Source organism: Manis javanica, chromosome 4 (assembly GCF_040802235.1).
Source record: "Manis javanica isolate MJ-LG chromosome 4, MJ_LKY, whole genome shotgun sequence".
Taxonomy (NCBI): domain Eukaryota; kingdom Metazoa; phylum Chordata; class Mammalia; order Pholidota; family Manidae; genus Manis; species Manis javanica.
In genome coordinates this window covers 170,440,444-170,466,879 of record NC_133159.1, presented here as the reverse complement: position 1 = coordinate 170,466,879, position 26,436 = coordinate 170,440,444, and the positions used below count along the sequence as shown (strand labels likewise).

The 26,436-nt window shown below is 36.6% G+C and overlaps 1 protein-coding gene across 1 annotated transcript; it reads right to left on the bottom strand.

Annotated features, from left to right (window-relative positions):
- Positions 1-1,975: 1,975 nt before the first annotated feature.
- PSMD12 (proteasome 26S subunit, non-ATPase 12) lies at positions 1,976-24,946 on the bottom strand. Its single transcript, XM_017652793.3, has 11 exons — positions 24,754-24,946; positions 17,978-18,037; positions 17,763-17,891; positions 14,528-14,635; positions 12,337-12,441; positions 9,152-9,301; positions 8,930-9,064; positions 8,100-8,212; positions 7,265-7,439; positions 5,407-5,484; positions 1,976-4,429 (listed from the first exon to the last, which is right to left on the bottom strand). Exons 1-11 carry the CDS (start codon positions 24,859-24,861, stop codon positions 4,220-4,222), a joined length of 1,371 nt encoding a protein of 456 aa, XP_017508282.1. The 5' UTR covers positions 24,862-24,946; the 3' UTR covers positions 1,976-4,219.
- Positions 24,947-26,436: the final 1,490 nt, after the last annotated feature.

Here is a 26,436-nt window from a genome sequence, read left to right as displayed (position 1 = left end):
ATTAACCTTTTTACTTCCTGCACTTTTGACATTTAAGCATTAAAAAAAAAGACATGAAACTAGAAATTTTTCTTTCAGTTCAAGGAAAATGTCCAAAGTTGAAATTAAGATGTGAACTTGAACAGGGTACTAAATTTAGAACTATTAGACTTCTTAAAGACGTAGACAAGTTTTAATGCAGAGTTGGTACTCACTGCATATTAAATAAGGCTGTATTTATTTATTTAGCTTTTATGATTCATACTGAAGAATCCTTTTCATTTGTACCAGTGATACCAAATGTTCTTTAGTACTTTGGTTCTATGACCCTAAAAAGTCCTTAATGGGTTTCAGGTATAAGACAATCTACTATGAAAGCAGTGTCTGTATTTAATGCTAATTTACTGTGGTTATTCACCAAACAAGCTCAACATAGCTGATAACTCTGATCACAAGTAATTCTATTCCATTGACTCTGCGCCCCCTTGACAGTAGGTACAAGAGAGCAGTTTTTGTGGAATTTGTCTTTGTGCTTAGTGTGATAAGACTTAAAATAGTAACAGCTCTGCCAGCATTTGGTCCCTCTCTGGTCTACCGTATCATTCATTTGTACATAAACATCCTTTTGGCTTTAAAAGCCAATGTGCAAACTGAGTGAAGGGCATAAAGAACCTCTCTACACAATCGTTACAATTTCCTCTGAATTTTTTTTTAAAGCCACTATGCAGATATACCTAGACTTCAAACAGATACTCATACTCCCATGTTTACAGCAGCACTAATTGCAACAGCCAGAAGGTAGAAACAAACCGAGAGACCACCCATGGATGAGGAACAGCACGATGCAGTACATATACCCACACAATGGATTCAGCCATAAAAAGGAATGAAGTTCTGATGCACGCTACACAGTGGATGGGCCTGAAAACATGCTAAGTGAACAAAGCCAGGCACAAAAGGTCAAATATTGTATGACCACTTATATGAAATGCCTAGAGTGGGCAAATTCATAGAAAGAGCAAGTAGATTAGAAGTTCCCAAGGGCTGGGGAATTACTGCTTAATGATTACAGAGCTTCTGTTTGGAGTGGTGAGTTTTGTAAATAGTGGTGGTGTTTGTACACCATTGTGAATGTAACTAAGGGCACTGAAATAAGCTTACAGGAGAATATAAAGTTGGAACTGATGGAAACAAAATCCCAGCAGCTATAACAAAGGGTTAAGAAAACTGGTTAGGAAACAATTTAACTCAATAAATCTTTGTTTCTACTATGTAACAGAAATGATGGACACACAGAGAAACATGGTTCCTAATATTATGGAGAGAAAAATAGCATAACAAACTTTTGCAATCTTTAAATAGCTGTCATTCAATTCTTTCAATATAGTAAATACAAGGCTCTAAGTTAAGCAACTTGTTACATACCCACTCAAAAAGTAAGAACATCTAAATCTCAGGTGGGATAAAACTGACCCTTCAAAATCACTAGACTAAAAAACAGGCACTAGCTAGTCGTTTCGGCTTTTAAAACCAACAAAAGTATCACACTGTAGAACAGGCCCAAATTTTCTGATGTCTGTGTTTATTCAGTACTTTTTTCTCACAAAGATCTTTAAAAAACCCAACATAGTTGTAGCATTTACTGCAAATGTCGTGAAGAGGGGTGCTTCTCAAAGTGCAGTTATGGTCCAGCACAAACTCAGAAATCTGTTAGAAATGAAACCAGCTATCTGTACTGTTAACAAGCCCCACCAGTGATTCTGACATGCTCCAAGTTGGAGAACCACTGATTTAAGGGTATACAGTAACGCACAGATAGTCAACAACCCCAAATCAAAAAGAATTCAGTGGGAAAAAAGCCAACCAGTTAGCTCCCCAGCTGTGTACGATATTTTCCCACTGCTTAAAAACACATTTAGAAAGAACATAATTTTTAAAGAAAAATGACGATCATCTATGGCTTTCTGTTTAAACAGCAAGAGCATTGAAAAGAAAGTGATTTTTTAAAGTTTGAGTTTATTCTCCATGTTTTCTTAAATACCCACAAATTAGTGCTTTTATTGCAGCTATATCCAGGAGCTGAAAACAATTTAAAATACGTTTTTATCATACATTTGACACTTACAAGAGATAGAACAGAACAGTTATCAATTTTAAAGATAAGTTTTTCAGTGATTTAATAAGCATATGGGAATTGAGGATAATTACAGAAATAGCTATTGAACTCTAAAATAAAAACATAAATTATATAGAAGTAAGACGGTTCAAGGTATTTCATTTAAAAAACAAAAACAGAACAGTGGCTTATCACCTCTCCTGCTTTTTAGTAACTTAATGAAAATGATAGTGAGTCAAGTGTTATCTTTGCCATATTTAAAACAAAGTGGTTCAATCCTTTTCATGAATGCCAGTTTGGGTCAGAAATGTAAGGCAGGATTTGGGGTTCTGAACATGTTGAATATTTCACTGCCCTGTGCTGATGGCGTCTTCCTTTTAACACTAAGAAATTGGTAGTAACTCTTAAGTTGGCTTGTACAGAGAAAACAAGAAATGGATGAGCTGTGAATCAAGTCAAATGAAATTTGGTCACTGAGACAGTTACAAATGGCCCAAAGCTTTGTTTGAGGGTGAGCATGTTAAATAAAGGCCAAAGAAGAGTATTTGAGATCTTTACAGCAACTTATTTGGCCATTTAGTCTAGATTTGACAAGTACAAGGAAAATGAGTTAGTGAGTTAATGAGAAGCTAGAGTCAAATTAGCTCTAATTTGATTTATAAATTAACAATGCAAAATGTTTTTATTTTCTATCCTTTTTTTTCAAAAGAAAATCCAAACCATATTCTTACTGCTAGTGTGAACTTCTAATGTTTCTGAACCTGCCATTGTTTTGGTTAGACTTTTAAAAATAAGTGATAGCAGATGTTGATGTTATTCATGTGACCAATACATTAAATTTCCAAAGGATGAAATTAGGTTAATACTATGTTATTATTCACAATGACTCAGTAAATAGCAGAGGTCCCACAATTGTTCCCAGTCCTGGGATCATGAAATAGGACAATTTAGTAACCATTAAACAGAAAATGAATTATGAGAAATGCTGTTTCCACAATGTTTTCGTTCCCCCTCATTTCATTTGCATTTTTAAAAAAGTATATCTAGTACTTTCATTTAAACATCATTTTAAATAACCTAACATTGTGTCATTTTTCTATTTCCCTGAAATAAATCAAATTTAAAAACTTCCAAAATTTTCTCATATTGACCTCAGATGTTTCTTTTGACAGTAAGACTACTTTCCTTCTGTAAAAAAAATGTAAACACTACACCATTTGCTAAGAGGGTGATTGAAGTCTTTTTTTTTTTTGTTCATTTTAAAAAGCATTTTAGGTTGTTATCCAGTATTCATAAAATGTTACTTAAGTTCCTACAAAAACATGATGAATTTGAGCATTAATGATGTAATTAGACCTCTAAGTTCAAGCCACAAAGAAATAACATTAAAACAACTTTCTTTTAAGTTGTGTCAATGCTATATCACTTGATTTTGTTTAACAGAACAGCTGGTCAAGTCAGAGAAAAGGGGTAAAAATAATCAAGCTCCCGCAATCGAAACCAGTTTGACTAAAAATAAAAAGTGAATAGCCTACCAGATCGCTCTATGCATACTCAGTCTAGATTCTCTGCCACATTACTAAAATACAAATTCTTCACAATTCACAGCTCTATCCCAAATGTTCTTGTATGTTCTATGATGCTTTTTAAATTCTACTAAATAATCAGTATTTTTACAACAGAATTTATTTTATTTAAAAAACACTTAAATCACTGCCCGACAAAATGTTCCAAAACACAGGTAACAATAGAACATAAATGTGCATATACTGCTTTTATTATTATAATGATGGGTGTTAGCTGAATGAAAACAAATAAAAGTTAAAAAGATGTCAAATGATAGAAAAACATGTTGGGTAAGTCATGACACAATTTTTTTGAGTACTCAAATAATAGAAATAAATTTTTGCACCAATTGTAAATGCAAAGTTAATAATGAAATTAGGGCATTGAAAGGTTGAAAGGGGCCTTAAACATATTCACTATCTCTTAAATTTTAGACAAAGTAGCTGAGAATAGGAAAAAACAAAAAACAAGCCCAACATATACACCATAACAGTCTTTTTTAAAAAAAGGACTTCCAATTTTAACTCTTTTCTAAAAGCATCAAGGGTGCTGAGATCTTTATTGTAGATTATGTATCATCTCCTCTTTGGCTATGAGGTGTGTAGTTTTGTTCACTAAAGACATCAATGAGTTCAGTTTCTGAGACCAGTCATTTAATAAATTATTTGGATCCTTGGGTCTCTGGAAGTTGATAATTCCTGCCAGCCTGTCTACTTTAGCAAAGATGGTCTTGTTAACTACTAGATTTGATAGAAAGGCCTCTGACTCCTGCAAAAGAGAAAGACAAACTGGATTAAGACAGTATAACTACAGATGATAAACAAAACTTGGGAAAAACCATTTTCTAAACTCTTCACCCAAGAATATGCAGGGCTAAAATTCATTATTAATAGTTAGCCAACTGTTGATTTCCCATAATAACATTTACTTGAGTGTGAGTCTAGGGAATGAACGGAATCTGAGTTCACTCAGTCAGGGCTGACTGTGAACCTGGGCACTGCTGGCACAGGCAAGAGCCTGCTGCCAACAGCAACCCATCCTTTTCCACCATGTCTCCCTCTCAAAGGCAGTAGCATACCTGTATACACTCACTATGCTATGTTAGAACAAATGCTTGGCCCCTTGGCAACTGCATAGCCATAGTCAAGGCACTTTACTGCTCAGGACTCTGGTACCTGTGGTCCAGAAATGAGCTAACCAACCAACGGTCAAGACTTCCCATCCTAAAACCCACAGCTCTTCTCTTTCTCCTAGGCGGTCACAATTCCTTCTCGTAACAGACATGGCTTTTAGACCACTCTATATACTTCACTTAACTTTATCTCTTTGGTACTGTGCAGTTTATCAACATGAACCTGGACCTGAACACAATATGGATCCTCCCACACATGTCCTGGCACCTTTTCAGATGAACCACAGTCAAGTCCCCTGACATCTTTTATTTCTAGAGTTCACTTTTGGGAACCTAGACGTAGTTATTATAGAAACACATACCCTGGACTTAGAATTCAATGTAAAACTAACTTACATAAGTGAAGATTTTAACTAGTATATGTAGTATTAATGTAACTAAAAGGTTGATATTTAGGTTATTTTTTGGGCATTCAAGACAGCCTGGGGAAACTTCCTATCACCTAAACTTAAATTAATAATTAAAAAATGATTTTCTCATTTGATTTTACAAGTCGACAGATATTCAAAATGAAGAGCTACAAACAACTCTAACAGTGGTGTTTACTACTTACATCAACAGAAAGGTCCAGAAGTTGAGCCATCCTCTTCATTGTTATCCTCGTATAATACTTGGCCATTATTCTAATATTCTGGGGAGATGATAGAGGGCAAAGGAGGACAAAAAATAGTTGTCAGGAAAGCTAGAAGTCCATTTGTTTTTACACCCAAATAGGTTTGGTTAAAATGTCAGACTGAGAGCTCTTATTTTTCTACAGCCCACTACTGGAATGAAGCCCATTCTAACTCCAATGACAAAATGAAATATTTAGATATTTCAGTGTTTGCCATTATTTGTAAGTTATTCTGAATACTCTCCACAACTCTATTTAAATATATATAGTAAGAATATAGACTTCCCTTCACTAAATTAGTGGTTAAAAATTCTAAAATATTTTTGCTAAATGCCAGACTCTAAAGTTAAGCTTTTCTAATTATGATACAACTGTTTAAAAGGCTAAAATTCAAAAAATGATCATGATCATCTCAAAACACTGCTTCATAACTAAAGGTAACTTGAAATTAAATGGCGAAGTTAGAGACCTCCCTTTATTACTCTTAAAGTTAGTAACAAAACAACAGCATTCACAAGGAAAAAGAGGGAACAGTGGGGAGAAAAACAAACCCATCTCTGAAGATGCTGTACCTCCTCCGTCTGTATCAGGGTTGACGGCAACACTGACCTCTCAGGAAGCATAAGAACCATTCTAGACCCCATCTTTTCCTTCATCCTTTTAATTTTATCATTGACTGAATTCTATTTTCTTCCTTAAAATACTTTCGTTCCACCCATTCTTGAATCCCTTGGCCACGGCCTTAATTCCATATAGCTTGATTCATATAGCCTCTCACTTGACGAGTCCCATCTCCATGCCAAACCCGTTCTCCATACTTACTTCCAGAGGGGTCTTTGTAAAACACAAGCTGGTCATTATCCTCGCAATTAGAAGTTCTCACTACTAGGGTGCGTCAGCTGTAAGACCCAGACCCTTTCTGCCTCTCTGACCACCTTCCTCACTGACCCCTTTTCCTGGAGGCTCTAAGTTCCTCTGCTGGTTTGGGGCCCCATGCCCTTCGCTCAGACCGATCCTGTGGCCTAAAGCAATGGCCCTCCTTTGCCTCCCTGCTGACCACTTACTGTTCCTACAAATTCTACCGCCTCTGTCAATTCCTATGCATCTGGTCTGACGACTCTTCCAGGTAGAACCAATAAATTCTTCCCTTAAGTTCCACTCTACTTGTACCATAATACTTTTATAAATACATCCTTCCTTATGATTTATTCTTAAGCTCTTTGAAGGTAGAGACCATGTCTTATTCTCACAGGTGTCTCAGCAATTTGTAGTATCCATCACATAGAAGGCTCATGATGAATGGATGCTATGTGAATGAATAATGACAGAACTCCATTTGTAGTGACACCAAGAAGATCAAAGGTCAGGTCTAAGACAGGTTCCCACTTCCAACACCACCAAGTGAGTATCATATAGAAACCACCCTCTCCCCCCCATCCATCTCACACATTCTCAAGAAATTCCTTCTAGTTTTATGCTGTACAATTTCCAATTCTTGAGAGGGCCTCTCAAAAAAAGCATGCTAAAACACAGTTATCTTTTCTGAAAAGCTACAAATAGGGAGAAGACAAGAGGAATGAGATAAATTCTGATACACTTTGGGAAATAACAATAAACATTTGAGCAACAAATTTATATCACTACAGTATGCATAGAAAAAAAAATCCTAAAGCAAAGAATTAAAAGGCATAACATCTAAAAGAAACACTTGACTGCCAAACTTGAAAACTAAAAGTTTATGCTCAAATTTGCAAAAGTTTACTTCTAAGTTGTCATCTCTATCATGCCAGATTCTTACATGTTCAACAACTCTGTTCTTCAAATCTTTCCACCTTTTTTCACCTTCCTCTGTATAACCAAAAACATCAGTGGCAGGACTCTCAAGAGAACCTTTTCTTAACTCCATTCCATAGTCTTCAACAAGTGTGGACCAACGCATCAACTCCATTGTGGTAAAAAGCTTTAAAAGATCCCTGTAAATTGTGTAAAATTTAATATTCCAAATCTGTAAAATTTAAGTTTCATCTAATATAATAGCAAACATTTAAATGTCAACAGACCATTTTTATAAATGTATATTTGTAGAACAAGGCAAAAGTTGATCATTATTTTATCTACTTCCCTGCCATATTTTCCCACAGTAATTCTGAATGCAGCATTCCTCTACTTAACATTCTGCTAGTTCTCCTGTATTTTATTTTCCAATCTCTGGAATAACTATAAACTTACTAATGAAACAGATGAAAGAAAAATAGCTTTCAAAAAAACAAAAGCTTTTGTGCTTGTGAGGTTTATGTCTGTTTTACATAATATGTAAGTACATGCTTATGAAAATCACAAAGCCCCGAAAAACTGATGATAAAACTATCAAATGGTTAATTAACCAAAAGCTGCTAAGGTGAGCCTGAAATACAACTTCTAGTTGATAAATGATCTAGAATGAAGTGTTACAATCTCATTACATTCATTTCTAAAGCAGAGCTAAATAACATCTCACCATTTTCTTATCTCTAGTTTTATTTTTTCATACAGTCTATCAGCAACCAATTAAAAGTATATACTTAGGTTAACCAATTTCCTTTCAAAATGAAATTTCTATTGAGATATGCTATACTAATTACAAAAGTACTTACTTGTACTTTGGAATTTCTTCTAACTTCTTGTCACCACTTATTCGGTGAACCAAATCTGACTGTTCATTGTCAAAAGGAGCCAATATAACATAGAGGACAACACTTTTCAGAGCCTAAAAAAGTTGTGCAGCACAATAGATTACATACAAGATAGGACACAGGTAAACTGGCAGGAACTGAAAAATCACAGAATAGTTGTATATAATCATTTTCAATATTGTACTCAAATATCTTAAGGGATAAACATCTTTCCAGGCTGTCCTTTTCATGTCTTTCTGTAATATTAAGTTTTAAAATATTTAGTGTTCTTTACTATTACACATTATTATACAATAATACAGTGAATAGAATCATTAATAAGTCATAATTATTGATAAAAAGTATTTAATATTAATAATTGTAAGAAACAACTATAGTAAATCTTTGCTAATTTGAATTACTCCCTAGACTGACATATTTTTGGATGACAAACATATAAAGAAAGTTCTTACTAATAAGTTAACAGCATAAATGTGGAATACACATTTACGTTGTTTAAAGTAAGTTTTTGTGAACAATTTTCCAAACTAATACTAGGTCTTTATCTGTAACCTTTATTAGCAGGTAACCTGCTATACATATTTTAAACAATAAGCTTATACTTCTTCAAAAGTGTTAAATAATTTAGAGTACTTCCACAACTCATTTGAATAAGCTAAGTTAAATTATCAATACATGGAACAGAAAACAATCAATTGCATATCATTACTGGTTAAAGTTATTTCAAAACAAATTAAAAATATAATTCTTCCTAATAAGTATCAATGTCAAGTATAAGAATATATTCTTACCTGTTGCCACTTTTCACTCTCTGCCTGTATACAAGGAGTATCATAGATTGCTCTATAGTGTTTACAAATAGACAAATAGGAACCCTCATGTTGATCCAGCTGAATCATTAAGTTATAGTATTTCAACTTCAATTTCTGAAAAACAAGTTGACAAAATAAATAGGAGTTTATGTTTTTTTCCAAACATTTTTAAAGTTAGCTTGTAGAAAGAAATTTGCTTGCCTCTGTATTTTCCTCCTGGAAAAACTTGGTGTTAATTTTCTTGCTGATGATTTGTGTACGAATATAATCCTTCACAGCTAGGCAGAGCCTCATTTGCTCCAAAATAAATTCCACTCGCTCTTTCTTTTCCATTGACCCGTAGGTTTCCACCTAGCAGAGTAAGTCCCCAAGTAAGTTTACAATATTTAGTAATTTCTAAAAATTTCAACAAAAGTAAATGTATTAAAATATGCACCCTTGTCAAATAATAAGATCCTTCACTCATATTGGGAGACTGTTGACAATGATATAAAAAGCTAGTTTTCTCCAGGAAATTATAACTTTAAAAAATTATTATACAGTAAAACAGAGTTTTTTCTTTTGGTATAGAGTTCTATGAATTCTAACATGTATAGATTTGTGGAACCATCATCACAATCAAGATATAGAATAGTTCTATCACCCCAAAAACTTCCTCATGCGACCTCTTTATAGTCATGCTTCCCCTACTCATAAACCGACAACCAGTGATCTGTCACCCATCACTACAGGACTGACTCTTCAAGACTGAAATGTCACATACAGTATGCAAGCTTCTGAGTCTGTTTTTGTTCACTCAGCATAATGCTCTGAATACTAAGATTCATTCAAGTTGTCATGTATATCAATAGTTCATTCCTTTTTCAGACTAAGTAGTATTCCATTGCAAGGACAAACCAGTTTATCCATTCACCAGCTGAAGGGCATCTGGACTGACCCCATTTTTTGCCTAACACTAATAAAGCTACTCTGAAATTAGTGTTTTGTGAACTTAAGTTTCCATTTTCCCTGGGTACCCAGGAGTGGGACTGCTAGATCATCTGGTGAACATGTGTTTAACTTTGTAAGAAACTGCCAAACTGTATTCTGTAGCAGCCACACCATTTTGCATTCCCATCATCAATGCATGAGAGCGCCATTCGCTTTGCTTCCCTGCCAGTGCTTGCTTGGTATCATCAGTGTTTTTCTTATTTTACTATTCTAATAGGCAGATAGTGGCATCTTGTGGTTTAAATTTGCATTTTCCAAATGGTTAATAAGGAGACTGTAATTCTAAATATAAAAAAGACAGGTTGCAGACTATTTATATAATAGTTGAAACCATTATATAAAAAAGAGGTAATAAGGCTGAAATTCAGGTAATAAGGCTGATATGACTCCTAATGGATGTAGAGTGTAGAGTTGTAATAGATAGATACAAATACAATATAGAAAATCAATTATAGCAAATACTATGAAAAAAATTTCTTATATTTGGTATACATATATTACAAATGAATTTGTAAAATGCAGAATGACATATTTACAAAGTAGAATGAAGTAAGGCTAGTACTATTATTACTATTATCATTATTTGGTCTGTGAAATGTCTTTATCTCACTATTTTATATTTTTTCCTAAGGAAAATAAAAATACATACGATGAACCACCAATGTTTCATTTATATATCTTCACCCACTCTCCATGTGTCCATAACTTTGAAGCCAATCTCAGACAATATTATGTAAATATTGCAGTATGTATCTCTAAAAGATAAACTTTGAAAAAAAAAATTATCATACCTAAAAATTACTTGTATCACCAAGTATCTAGTCCAGTCCCCAGAAGTGTTAAAAAATAAAATAGTCCTGAATTTTGACTGGATCAGAATCCAAATAAGGCTCCTACTTTGCAATTGGTAGCTATGTTTCTTAGGGCTCTTTTTTCCTTTCCATTTACTTACTGAAGAAATCAAGTCACTCATCCTATACCTCCCTAGAGTCTGAATTTTGTTCACTATGTTATCTGTGTTAACATTTAACAGGCTCCTCTGTCCCTGGTAAAATCTGTAAACTAGTAGTTAAACCTAGAAGCTTTATATAATGGAGGTTAATTTTTTTGTCAAGAGTATTTCACAGGGGATTTTAATTCATGAGGCATGTCATCCTCCTGGTTAAAAAATAGAATTTGAAGCAAAATTATGGAGACAGTAAGAAGACTGTGATTATGGGGATTAGGGAGAGGGAAGGTTGACTAGGCAGAGCACAGAGGGCAGTGAAACTATTTTATATGATACTGCAGTGGTGGGTACATGTCATTATATACTTGTCCAAACCCACAGAAAGTACACCACTAGGAGTGAACCCTGTATGTAGAACCCTGTATGTAAACTACGGACTGTGTGATAATGATGTGTGGGCTCATCTGTTGCAACTAATGCACCACTGTGGTGCAGGATGCTGAGGGCCAGGGAGATGGTGTGGCAGGCAGGGACAGGGATGCAGGGAGTATATGGGAGCTATTTGCACTTGCCACTCCATTTTGCTGTAAACCTAAAACTGCTCTAAAAAATAGTGTTTTAATTTTTTTTTAAAAAGAAAAGAGTTTGAAGTCAAACAGAACTAGTATGAATCCAAACTCCACCATTTCTGGGCAAAGACTTTAGGCAAGTCACTAATTTGAGTTTCAGCCTCCTTGGCTGAAAAATGGGGATAAAGACTATTGTGTGAACATTAATGAGATAAAAGTATACAGAGAATTGGACATGCTAAGAAAAAAAAAAACAGACAATGGGCAGCACACAAGATTCCCCCAGTATTATTTTTTCCCTTCATAACTGAAAAGTTAGAATAATCAATTAAACTTAATCCTTGATGTGCCAAAATAATATGCAAAATTTTGAGAGGAGTTCAGGTGCATTTTTCTGGTGAGAGCCTATAGGCTTTTCTTGTATTTCTTGGCTCTTTGTTGTCCCATTTTAAGGTATCTTAAAAATTGCCCTGAAATATGGCAAACTATTAGGCAGTTTTTCTTTGTTAAACCAGTTTAGCCTAGAAGTTGACCACCAATCAAATATGCATTAGTACAAAGCTAACAGTCAACAGCAAATCTCTGATTCATAGTATATGAATCACTGATTTTATTTAAATTCTAAAGAGAATTAAAATGTACAAATGCACAAAATCAAGACTAATTTGTTGATTCTAACTTTTCTTCTAAATCTTTTTAGCTGTTAAACCTAGCTGGGGCCATAATTACACAATTTCCAGCTACATGAATAACCTTACACTCTACTGCACTCACTCTTGATCTTGATAGTTTAGAAAAAAGTGCAGGTGCTCAAATAAGCTATTTCCACAGGAAAATATTGCTTAATATGATGTCACACAGTCTAAAATGTACCTTACCTGTAACTCTTGTAAAATGGAGGCTGCCTCTTTCACATCACCATTTTGCTCTTTTATAGTTGCTAATGTTTTAGTCAGTCGAGCACGCTCAATTTCAACATAAATCTACAAATACAAGAAATTTATATCATCAAAATTTCTATAAAAATGTGTTAAAACTTAAAAGGTAAAACTGAACTATTACTCAAACGAGGTCTCAGAGTAGTTATCTTGAGGTTGTTGTGTAGTTTGACTTCCATGTACAGAGAGCTGGGTGACATTTTACACTTCACAATCACAGTTTTTAAGAAAATGTCTGTATAAAACATTATCCATATGTTGCAGCTTTGCTTTGAGAACTTAAATATGAAATCACTGTGTTTAATGAGTAACAGGACCACAAGCTACATAAATGACACAGAAAATGGAAAGTACCTTTCAAGATTTATCTGAAAACACACTTTAGAAAGAACATATCGTAGACCAGTATCTACATTTCAACCAGTACTCTAATTCTGATTTATCTTTAAATTCAAGGTTACTTTCTTTAAAAAAAAAAAAAATCTGACCTTGCTATTAAGTACAAAAGTTACTAGCACTTTTTATAGCTATAAGTAACATCAGTGGATTTATAATTTCCAACAAATTAAACTTCAAATTATAACTAGCCTAGTAGCCTTAGGAACTAATATTCACGGTTAGGCTTGCTTATTACCCCTTCAGCCTTTGCTCCGGAGCACTCCTCCCTTTCCCCCTCCACCCATCAAAACCTTAATCTCCAAGAGTAACAACCTACTTAAAGTTCCCTAAATGTACCACATGTTTCTTACTTTGCTATCTTCGGATATAATCTCCCTCATGTCTAAAAGGCCCTTCCCCCTAACCTCTGGCTCTGCAGAATTTCTTTTCATTCTCAAAAAGCCAGTTCCATCATCACATACGTTTTGGTACCTGAGCATCTGGGCACCGGAGCCGATCAATCCCTACCTCTGTGCTATAGGGAGCTGCAGGCGCACTGCTACTGCCATGACACAGCACAGTGACTGTCCCTGTGATGGAGCTCTCTGAGGTACAGATTAGCGTCTTGCTCATTTTGGACCTAGCACAACAGAGGTGCTCAGTAAACATTTACAAAGACCCAGTAAGTTAAATATGGGCTCAGTTTTCATCCTTAAACCACAAAATCTAGAAGGAAACATATTCACTACAGTCACCACTTCATACTTGCCCTTCTGAGAGAAACATGAGATTAGGGGGAAAAAAGGTGGGGCATCAGAAGAAATACAAGCAGATTCTGGCAAGACAGTGGAATTTTGAAGACTAACCTTACACTGCATATATCCTACTAACTTAAATATTAGAGTGAAGCCTTGGCTATCCTAAAGCGGTTTTTTTTTTTTACATTAAGAACATTATGTTTACTAGGCTCCCCCCTTCACCAAGTCTCCCCCAACACACCCAATTACAGTCACTGTCCATCAGCACAGTAAGATGCTATAGAATCACTACTTGTCTTCTCTGCGTTGCACAGCCCTCCCCCATGCCTCCCCCACACTATACATGCTAATCGTAAAGCCCCCTTTCTTTGCCCCCCGCCCTTATCCCTCCCTTCCCACCCATCCTCCCCAGTCCCTTTCCCTTTGGTAACTGTTAGTCCCTTCTTGGGTTCTGTGATTCTGCTGCTGTTTTGTTCCTTCAGTTTTTCTTTGTTCGTATACTCCACATATGAGTGAAATCATTTGGTACTTGTCTTTCTCCACCTGGCTTATTTCACTGAGCATAATACCCTCTAGCTCCATCCATGTTGTTGCAAATGGTAGGATTTGTTTTCTTCTTATGGCTGAATAACATTCCATTGTGTATACTTACCACAACTTCTTTATCCATTCATCTACTGATGGACACTTAGGTTGCTTCCATTTCTTGGCCTAAAGCAGGTTTTTCAAGCAAATCTAGGCCAGGGTGAAGAGTATTACCTTTAATTCATTAGCACCACAGGTAAATTTGGTATAAGATCAATAATCCCCAGAAAAATCTAGATATATCAAGATTGCACTGTTTAAATATATTCATTTGCATACAAGAAGATATGAGAAGGAAAGGTACAAAAATATTGGCTGAGTTGAGGTGATGACATTTTGTGTATTTAAGTATCTCCAAATACAGGTAAGACAGTACTTACTGCTTTGAATTATGCCAACAGAAAACTCACCTTTCCTTCTGTAACCATTCGTAGAGTATCAATTAGTCGAAGTTTGATTGGAAGGTCTGTAATTTCATCAACATAAGTACAACACTGTTGAACCATTTTTGCAACAGCCTAAAATAATAAAAACCACTCATAAGTAAGATTCATTCTTCATACAGAGAAAGGAAATATTTTACTGATGGAAGGACTATGGTCAAATCTGATCTTCCTAGGTAACCCTAGATACTGAAATGCCTTTAAAAGAACATCAAACTCTCCCTGATAGCCAAGTAGTACTGAATACCCAGTAACAAATTAATAAAGGTTGGGGAAACCTGAGATGCAAAGATTTTACCCCTCCCACTACAAGTGGGGAACTGATTACACAAAAGGAAAAGTGGAAGACGTATGCATGTCTGGCAAGGTCTATTAGAAGGCTTGCTAGCTGGATTTTTTTGCAGCCACGCAGAAAAGCATGGAAGAATTCTCAAAAAGCCAGTTCCACTTTAGTGGGAACATAAAAGGGAGGAGAAAAGCAGAGTTCAACAGTGCTGGATAGCAGTGAAGCCATGACCAGTGGATACTGTGAATGAAGAAGTGTCAGTGGAAGAGGCAAAAGGTAAAACAGTTCCATCACCTGGGTGGGGAGAAGAAACAGTCACCCAGACACACCTCAATAAAATGTGATAGTGTAAGTCACAGCATCTCTTTCCCCCAGATTCCTCATAGGTAATATAAGCAGGTTGGACTACATCTCCTCCAGCTCTAACATTTGATGACCTAGGTCAGGGGTCAGCCAACCATTTCTGTAAATTTTGGTAAATATTTACATAGCAAATATTTTTAGACTTTGTGGGTCATAGGGTCTCTGTGTCAACTATTCAATTCTGCGGGTGTAACTCCAAAGATGCTCTAATAAATGGACATGGCTGTATTCTAAACATTTTATTTACAAAGCTGGCAGGTGGGATTTGATCCATGGCCTATAGTTCACCAAGTCCTAATCTAGAGTCTAAACAGTGTATCATATCACTGGCAATAATAATTAGGACTCTCATGAAGGAAATGTTAAGCATATTTTAATATAAGAGAAAAGTACATGTAGTATCTTGCTGTCATAGCTCCATCAAGATGAAAAAAAGTACCACAGTATATCTTACAAAGATTTCCTTGAAAAACATTTAATGCTCATGCAGCTCAGGTCAGACCTTTAATTATCTGAAAAAAAAAAATGGCTTTTCAGAGACCCAGAAGTTCCAGAAAACTAGGGTTTTGATTATAAAATATAACTTTTAATACGTACAAGGCTCTGGGACACCTAGTACCTCATAAAATATATGATCCCTCTAAAACCAGTTATAACAATGAATTCTAGAAGGGTATACTACATGGTCAGTCTAAAAGCTGTGCAAAAACTACATTAACAGAAATCAGATGGGGTAAAAGAAAAAACAGAACAAACAAAACAATGACACCAATTTCCTAATGATAAGTGAATGTCCTGCTGCTCCCTGAAAAAAATGTAGGTAAGTCATTAGGTGACTTCTGGCTGGAGTGCAGTTTATCCCCTGGGCTCAAGGGACAGACAATGAGTTAGAAACCATGAACTTTAAGTAATCTGGAAAAGATTATTTTAAGAAAAGCATTACTTTCTAAATCCGAAAGGAAAAAAGAGAAGTTTTAGGTAAAAAGTAATTATAGGAAAAGCAGAGGTATTTTGAGTCCCTAAGCACTTTCCACAGCTAGAAGACAAGAGTAGCCATGATTCCAGTTCTGGTTATGTCATTAGTTGTATGACTAGCTCAAACTTCTTTCTCCAAGAAGTCTTCCCTAATAAACCTAATAAAAGACTCTCTCTTCCTCCTTTCCCATCTCTTAGCATATTATTATGTCACTTACAACAACACATTGCTATGTTTGAATATGTGCATGTGTGCAAGTTTTTTAAAAAAATCAACGTTAAGACACTTGTTAAAAATGTACTATGGTTACTTGTGATTTATATTCTGTACTGAACTGTAGGTTATTTACACATTTCTTCACATTCCAAGAGGCTTACATATAAATTTGTTTCTCCCTCAGAAAAGTAACAGAATAAACAGTCCTTTCTACTAGCTCTGAAATTTTATGAAAATTAAATTAAATCTGTATTTTAGGATACATACTTTGAACTGTACTAAGACTGTATAACACACATATTTAATATTTAATCCAGGTTGCCCCAAGACTTCTAAGTAAGTAGCCCTTTCAAAACTGTTTTATAGAAAGCAAGTACCTGAGAAAATCAAAGGAAGATGACAGCTTCCCTATGTCGGACTCTCAACAACTCTGTGATGATCTGTCTCTCAAGCCACCGAATTTAGCACCAAAAGGCAAATTTAAATGAATCTCACATTCACATTAACTAGACTGCCTCAGTTAAATCTATGTTAATTCTTAACAATTTTAAATGTATATAAGATTATCTTTAAAAAGGAAGAAAACCAATTACAGTAACTTTGTCAAAAATAATTTAACCTTCTCTAACCCTAGCAGCAGACTAATAATAAAATAAGGAATTTGGACAAGAACCCTGTTTCTGTTCTTGGTTTCACTACTACCCTGTTCTACAATGTCATTAACTTTATAGCTTGAAAGCAAAAAATGAAACCCCTAGAAGCTACTCAGGGAATAGCATTTTAATGATAAGATATAAATGTGAAAAGTGGTATCTACTTCTACAGAGGATCATTTACATATAACTTAAGCAGAAGAATAAGGATAGTAAAGAAAACAGTAAAATAATAAAGAAAAATAGTGAAGAAAAAATAGTAAAGAAAATCCGGCTTCACAAAACACCAAAAGAGAACTTACTTTAATAATCTTTAAGCAAAATGAGTAACCAAAATAGTGTCTGAAAATTGCCTCAAAAATAAGTTATATCTAGTGTTTGATAAAAGACATATGATTAAGTAAATTACAGACTAGCAACTTAAGGATTATAACACCACCATTTAAAATAATAAAAATGAAGATATGGAGCAACATGGAAATGGAACAAAGCTGCATCAACATTCTCAGTACAATTTTATAAAATATGCAAATAAGTAAAAAATAGAAGAAAAAACAAAAATAAAAACAGCTGTCATGAGAACGTGCACAGAAATGTTAAAAACTCTTTAGAATGTTGCAATGTCGACTTAACGGTAGAGTTAAAACAGGTTCATAGAAAAGTTTCCTAAAAATCCTTCTTTAAGTTTTTGGGCAATCATGAACTCACTTGTTTTAACTGACTCCGTCTTTTTGACAAAAGCATAATATTTTCATTGAGTAAATCCCATTCTTTAGCTTCATAGCACATCTTCACTACTGCAACTAAGATACGGGATGTGGACACCATATCAGAAGCCTGTAAGAATGAAAATATATTAAAAGTTAAAGGAACAATGTTAAATTAAATTACTGTGATTGAGGTTTTCACTGTAATCTACTCACAGTACGGGTCTGTTTTTCCAAAGAGAGAAGGGTTTCAATGACTTCTTGAAGTCTTCCTTCCTAAAACAAAAGATAAAAATGAACAATGAAACCACACACACACACACACACACACACACACATGTGAGATGCTTCTGATACAGAAAAAATCCATGGCCTATGTAGAAGACAAGAACCACCCCAGTAACGACTTCTGTTTTTCTCTTATTCTTGATAGCCCTGCTTCTCCAGTGGATTACACAAGTCAGCGGTTCCCAATGTGGGGTCTACAGCCTATTTTTATCATTTCAAAATGCTTAAGAGAAACTGAATATAGAACGATTTAAAGAAAAATCATCAACTGAGAAAAACATCATCTTTTAGATTCTAATTTATTAACTTGGTGTGGTAACAACCTGTTTACCTTGTTCTACACAGACTTAACTGGCAGTCATGTGTTTTTGGAGGAAAAAAATGGGAGAAATGTAAGGTTTCTTTATAAATTCACCATAACAAATACGTTAAAACATGAAATTTTAAGGAGAAATGAAAAAGATATTTGGTGGTAAAAAAATAGGAAACCCTGGTTTAATTTTCCAGTGACTTTGAAATTATAACTGTGCTTCAAGGAAATGAAGACCATCTGAGAATACCCACACTACATCAAAAGTTATGCTTTAAGCAGATATTGATCCAAATGAAATACGCCCCTTTTTGTCAACTGATAGTAACCTCTCTCTCACATGCAAAAACAAAACATTCTCCCTGGAACATATATTAAGAAATGGGAATAATAAAATTCAAATAATATAGAACTAAATGATAATACTTCAGGAATAAATAAGCCATCCTATTAGGAACCACACACATTTAGATACAAACAAAACCACCCACAACTCACAAATTGCTTTTTTTTAAGACATTGATATTAATAACAATGAATGAATTTGATGTGATGAGTAGAGTTTTACTTGGAAATTGTTTTCCAACGTAATTGTTCCTTATTGAATTGTTTTAGATTTTAATGACATTGACGCATAGTACGTGAGTACTACTCTTCACTGGTGAAAGAAATTAATTTCAAAGAACCCATACACATGGCCAACAGACACATGAAGAGATACTGAACATCCGTAATCATCGGGGAAATTCAAATCAAAGCCACCAGTTACCACCTTACATCAGTCAGAATGGCTATCAGTGAGACAACAGATAACAAGTTTGGCAAGGATGTGAACAAAAGGGAATCTTCATGCACTGTTGGTGGGAATGTAAATTGCTCCAGCCACTATGGAAAACAATATGGAGGCTCCTCAAAAAATTAAAACTAGAAATACCATTATGACCCAGTAATTCCACTTCTGGGAATTTACCCAAAGAAAACAAAATCACTAATTCAAAAAGTATATGCACCCCTATGTTTATTGCAGCATTATTTATAATAGCCAAGATATGGAAGTAACCAGTGTCCACTGATAGATGAATACAGAAGATGTGGTACATCTATAAAACGGACTATTTATTCCTCAACCATAAAAAAAAGAATGAAATTTTGCCATTTATGACAACATGGATGGATCTAGAGTGTATTATGCTAAGTGAATAAGTCAAAGACAAATGCAATATGATTTCACTTACATGTGGAATCTAAAAAATAAAACAAATGAACAAACAAAACAGACTCATAAACACAGAGAACTGGTGGTTGCCACAGGGGAAGGGAATGATGGGGATGGGCAAAATAAGCGAACGGGATAAAGAGGGTCAAGCTTCCAATTATAAAATAAATAAGTCACGTGGATAAAAAGGAAAGCACAGGGAATACAGTCAAGAATATTGTAATATCTTTGTATGCTAATGGTGGCTACCTACACTCGAATGGTGAGCATCTCTTAACTGCTGAATCATTATGTTGTACACCTGAAACCAGTATTATGTATCAACCATACCTTAATTAAAATATTGATTAACTAATTAAACAGCTTTTGAATTAAGGGCACAAATAATATTTGGACTTTCCAAAATACTGTTTCCATATTTTCCAAGATAATTATGAAACTGAATTTTCTATGTAGAACAGGATATGTATTATACAGTCACTGTTCAAATTTATTTTAATTAAACCTGAAACATATATGATTACTAGCATTTTAACAATGTTTCCTATGAAAAGGGGAGCACCCAGTTCTGAAAGCTGGAGAGACTCATGTGTATAATAAATACTGGCTAAATGTCCATCAGAGGAAAAGAACAAAGAACACATTATAAATTCCCCCAAGTAAAAGGTTAATGAATTACAAAAAATTCAAGAGTCTTAGAACTGGAAATACTGCTAGATATTATTTAATCCAGTCACCTTACTTTAGAGATTATTAGTTTAAATTACTCCTTTGCCTCAAAGTAATTTCCATAGGGAAATGGTTACTATCTGGCAACAGAATGTAGTGTAGAAATGGTTAAAATGCAAAAATATTGTTTCCTGATGGTCACCTCCTGGCACTTTGCAATTACCATTAGTCATATGACTATGATCAACTACTGTAAACAGTTAAATCTACCACATGGTATTTTAATCCAGAAGTAAGGGTTTTAAAGCACTGCATCCTACAGGTGAGGGAATCACACCATTCTGGAGCCATTGGTCTACAGTTATCAATGAAATATTTAATGTCATCTTCTCAAAAAGACTTCTCAGATAACACTCTCTAAAATCAATAATTACTCAGCACCCCCTTTTATAACAGCTCACTGACTCTCTGCTTTGCAAGGACCCCAAACTCCTTTCTGTTTTAATGTTTACTGTTACTCTAATCTCACTAGACAGTAAACTCTGTAAGAGCAGGAACTGTGTCTATACTGTTCACCACTGTAGCTCAGTGCCCTGCACCTGGCCAAGAACATGAAGTTGCTTCCGAAGATATGGTACATCCCTTTAGACTTGTACTGTAGTTGTTGATGTGCATGTACTGCCTCTTAAGAGGCATATAAGTTCCTTCAGGGCTGGTCCTTCCTTAATTGTACTTTCCCTTCCACCCACCTTGTAAATAGTATGCTCTGAAGGGACTGACAACTGACCTGACTTATTCAGTTGATCTTGATGGCTTACAATTTCTGATTCTTCTATCAAACAACTCAATGCTACTAGAGGGACACTACCATCCTATGGCTAAATATCTTCCTCCTTTCCTGTTTCCCATCCATTCACATAGTTTTTGAAATTTCATCTACTTTATGCTGCCTCAACCCAGAAAAACAAAGATGGTCAGAGCTATCAAAACCAGCTTGTTAGGACACCATCAGCAGAACCAAAAGACATACTACAGTGTGGGAGAAAATATATGTAAATGATTTATCCAATAAGGCGTTAACATTCAAAATATATGAAGAGCTCATATGCCTTAACACCAAAAAAAAACAAACAACCCAATTAAAAAATGGGCAGAGGACCTGAACAGACACTTCTCCAAAGAAGAAATACGGATGGACAATAGGCACATGAAAAGATGCTCCACATTGCTAATCATCAGGGAAATACAAATTAAAACCACAATGAGATATCACCTCACACTAGTTAGGACGGCCAACATCCAAAAGATGAGAAACAACAAATGCTGGTGAGGATGCAGAGAAAGGGGAGCCCTCCTACACTGCTGGTGGGAATGCAAATTAGTTCAACCATTGTGGAATGCAGTATGGAGGTTCCTCAAAAAGCTCAAAATAGAAATACCATTTGACCTAGGAATTCCACTTCTAGGATTTTACCCTAAGAATACAGCAGTCCAGTTTGAAAAAGGCAGATACACCCCTATGTTTATCACAACACTTTTTACAAGAGCCAAGAAATGGAAGCAACCTAAGTGTCCATCAGTAGATGAATGGATAAAGAAGATGTGGTACATACACACAATGGAATGTTATTCAGCCATAAGAAGAAAACAGATCCTACCATTTGCAACAACATGGATGGAGCTGGAGGGTATTATGCTCAGTGAAATAAGCCAGGCGGAGAAAGACAAGTACCAAATGATTTCACTCATATGTGGAGTATAAGAACAAAGAAAAAAACTGAAGGAACAAAATAGCAGCAGCATCACAGAACCCAAGAATGGACTAACAGTTACCAAAGGGAAGGGGACTGGGGAGGATGGGTGGGATGGGAGGGATAAGGGTGGGGAAAAGAAAGGGGGCATTACAAATAGCATGTATAATGTGGGGGCGGGGCTCGGGGAGGGCTGTGCAACACAGAGAAGACAAGTAGTGATTCTACAGCATCTCACTACACTGATGGACAGTGACTGTAATGGGGTTTGTTGGGGGGACTCGGTGAAGGGGGGGTGTCTAGTAAACATAATGTTCCTCAAAAAACAAACAAACAAACAAAAAAAACGAACGGCTTAAACTTTGCCAATCCTCATCCTTGCTCCCCAGAAAAACAACCATACGTACACTGTTCAACCGGCACACTGGCATTTAAAAAAATACAGATCGCTTTCATTTTACATAGTTTAACAAGCCCAAACATTCCCTGTTTTAAACAGGGAATTTCGTCACCCATTTGATACCTAAAAAGGCATTTGGTATTTGAATTTGCAAATCTTTTCAAATGCCTTGAACATAACAATGTCCTAAATAAATACCATACACTTGATCACTAGAACTAGTAGTAATGACATTTCTTTCTAACCAGCCTATAAGCTATTTGAGGACACAAGCTTTCTTTGCCTAATAATCTTTAAACTCTCCACAATGTTTAGCACTGACTAGGTCTTGCACACGATAGGCTACCAGAAGAAACTGGTAAAGGGAAGATTTTTTCCTACCAAGTCTCAGGTCTAGAAATAGCTGTACTTCTTTAAAGCAAACAGTTTCTTCTTTGCAGACACTATCAATCTATTAATTCCAAAGTGATGATTCAGGGTCTAACTTTGGCCTCCAGTTATGTTTTGTATGATCTACATGGTATCGGTTCAAACAGTATTTTAAAACATTATAGTGTCCACTGTCTAAATACAGAAGCAATATATATTCGTGGTTTCTTCCTCAAATCAGAAGAGTTAACAAGGCTTGGCCTTCATCCCCAGTTGGCAAAGATTAACTGGAAGTGAAGAGTCACTGCCCCCTTTCCATGGGCAGATAGATTCTCAGAACTTCAGGTCTTCATTACCCTTGGCTCACCAGGCAGGATGGCACGGTGAAAGCACAAGCTGTACAATCAATCTGCCTGGGTTTGCATCCTGGTTCCACCACTTTACTAGCTGTATGACCTTGGAGCATGTGCCTCCACTCCTCTTAGACTGCTTTCTTGTCTGTAGGATATTAATATCTACCACAAAGGGCTAAGGTGAAGATCAAATGAGTTAGTATGTGTGAGCACTTAAAATATGGCCTGGCACTGTGTAAATGTCAGTTATGTTATCTGCATGGCACTGTAGGTGTTTTGAGTGCTCCAAGCCTTGTGTAACTGATGATATTTCTTTACACTAGCTGCTAGAAAGCTCCGAGATGAATTTATGGATCCCTTTCATCAAGTCTGCTGAACCTAAGATACACAGGTGTTTCAACTTCATCTTTCCCTATTTTTGTCTTCAGTAAAGCCCCACTAAATTATTTTCTGGGAAAAAAGGAAAGCATTAAAGAGGTTTCTTTGTAAGTACTAAATGTGAAGTATTACTTGACACTCCTTCCCCGCCTGAATTTGTTACACGTAATGTATTTAATGCAGTAAGCACCTTCAGGAACAAAAGCAATCCTGTTACTGAAGGCATCCCAGGTAAACAGCAAAAGATGTTTGTGGCTGGACTGATCAAGGCATTTAATGAGGTGTGAGGGTAAACCTTAGCAAACAGCCCAGGATTGAGCCGATTCACCAACCATCTGAATCCTGGACAGGCAAACCGTGGTTCTACCTATTACTAACTGTAACACTGGACAAATAGCTCTGAGCCTTGGTTTCTTTATATGTAAAGTAATACATAAAGTTGCCCGGCGCTTGGCAGGGGGCATGACACATGTTTGCATCAAGTTAAATTTCTATTCCATGGGGACTAGCAATTGGGCTAAACGACTGACCTCCTCTCAGGTTTTCCTGCACTTTTTGTGCCTGTGTGTCTTCCTTCTGTAGTTCCCGCTACAGGGATGATTCTTTCCCATCCGAACCGTACTCATTCTTCAAGGCCAAATACGAACGTCAGCTTCTCTAAAACCTTTCCCCTATTCCACCAGCAGGAAGGGACGGCTTCCTTCTCTGTGTTCCGGTAACACTTTTACACTCGTATAGCACGACCATGGGTGACTTGTCGAATACGTTACGTACACGAACTCTTTAAGGACGGGTCTCGTGTTAGTCACCTTCGTACTATCACTTTCCTCTTCTCCTGGCCAAAGGCCAGGCACATCGCCATAACCCATTAAAAAACGTAACGCCATACACTGATTTCAGCAAGAGCAATACAACTCAACTCTGATCTAGCCTGAATGCTGAAGCGGCCTTAACCACTGGAATACTACTTAACAGCATACAAGAAAAGGCAAGAAGTACCAGGGGTCCACACCTCCTAAGGGAATTAAGTGAACATCTGCCCTGGGGAGGGTTTGGGAAGCTGTATGAATGACGTATTGCGGCTGCGGAGTCTCCCTGGCCTGCCAGACCTGGGATCTCCTACTCACGCAGGCCCAACTCGGGCTGGGCTGCCAGTGGGGGGACGCGCACTCCAGCCCGCAGGCCCCCTGAGGCCTAAGTCAGCTCGGCGCCGTGACTCAGCCCCTGGCGCCCGCCAACAGCCAGCCGGCGTCCTCACCTTGGCCAGCTTCTCGCACTCGGGCAGTCGCTGATCCACCGTGGCGCTGTAGTCCACCTCCATCTTGACAATGCGCCCATCAGCCCGCTCCGAGCCCCCGTCCGCCATGGTCCCTGGCTGAGCGTCCCTTGATGTCCCCCTACTTCGGCCACCACTCGTCACCCACACCGGAAGCCGCCTACGCACCCGCTCAGGCAATGCGACGGGAACCCGAGGGAAGGACCCCACGAGGCCCCCTGCGCCGGCCGCCAGTCAGGCACTGCCGCGGACAGCCCTGGAGGCGGGGCCCTCCCTGTAGTTTGCGTCTGGCTGTGTCTTGGTAACAGACCGTTCATCTAAAATTCGCGGTGAGGAGATAGTATAACAGAATAGCTCTCCCATATATTCTTACACCCCTGCTTTGAAATATTTCTCAGAGCCATGGCAAATCGCTTAACTTTTATTGGATTTCGGTTTTCCAATCTCTACATAAGCAGGCTGAAAGAAAAAAGTTTTTAGGTTTCATCTGGTTGAGAATCTTGGTGGCTTTATCTGTGGGATCTCTAAAAGCTCCTAGAGAAGATAAGGCAGTGACTCAGGAGTATAACAAGTATTTTTTGTTTTTGTTTCTACTATAAGGCACTACGTTGGTAAGAAAAATCTGTAGTAAGACATTTGCTTCCTGTGAGAAACACATTTACTGGTCCAAATTCATTAAGTGGACATGGAGACAAAGAGAACAGCGGAGCGAGACTTTAATGACGGTCTTGCAGGATCGGGTGTCTTAGTGGGCAGGCACACCTGGGGAATTTGGCACCAATAATTTATCTCCTAGTACCTGAGTCCCTCCCCTGGTTTCTCATTGGCTGAGTACTACAGGGTTCACAGTCTTCCCGGGATGTCGCCTAAGCCCATTATATCTTTCCTTTACATTTGTCTTATTGGTAGGTTTAAAAAACTCAAACAGGTATAGCCAGGCCCTTATCAATTCCCCCACCCCCACTCAGCCCGAGCAGCATCCGCTACGTGGCCCTTTGTTAATATCTTACTGTTAAAATGTTTAAACATCTTAGTGGGAATAAATCACATTTAGGTTTTATACTCTTTCCTAACAGTTTCCCCCTTTTTATTTAAGAATTTCTGATTTTATTCCCAGTAATGTATTTTAATTTATGCTTGGTCTTTTCTCAAATTTCTCTAAATAGCTTTTTACTCTCTTCCTCATAGTTCAAATTTTCTTCTAATAAGATTATTTTGGGTATAGGTCATAGGTATTTGCTTGTTTATGGCTGCCTTTATAAGCTTTTTGAGTCAAGCTTTTTATACAAGGGATGATACAGCATCCTACAGCAGTTAAGTCTGGCAACTATAACAAGCGATGTTAAAACAGAGGCAACTATACCTTTCTATTTTCCAAACTATCTTTCCAACTAAAAGGGTCACTGGTGCCAGTTTTCAGCTAATTCATTAGCTAAAGTGGTGCTTTGTAATGATCTACAACTTCTATGAAAAGTTTTTTTTCATTGGGTGTGGAAATGCCAGGGTAAATGGAATGGCCAGTTGGACTAAAGCACAAGTCCTAGTCCAGGTGGGTGGCAACAAGTAGCGCAAGCTTCCCTTTCCACAGTACCACCAAATATACACTCGGGGGATGTGTAATTTTGAGAAGTTGCCCTCTTTAGAGACATTTAGGACATGGGTACA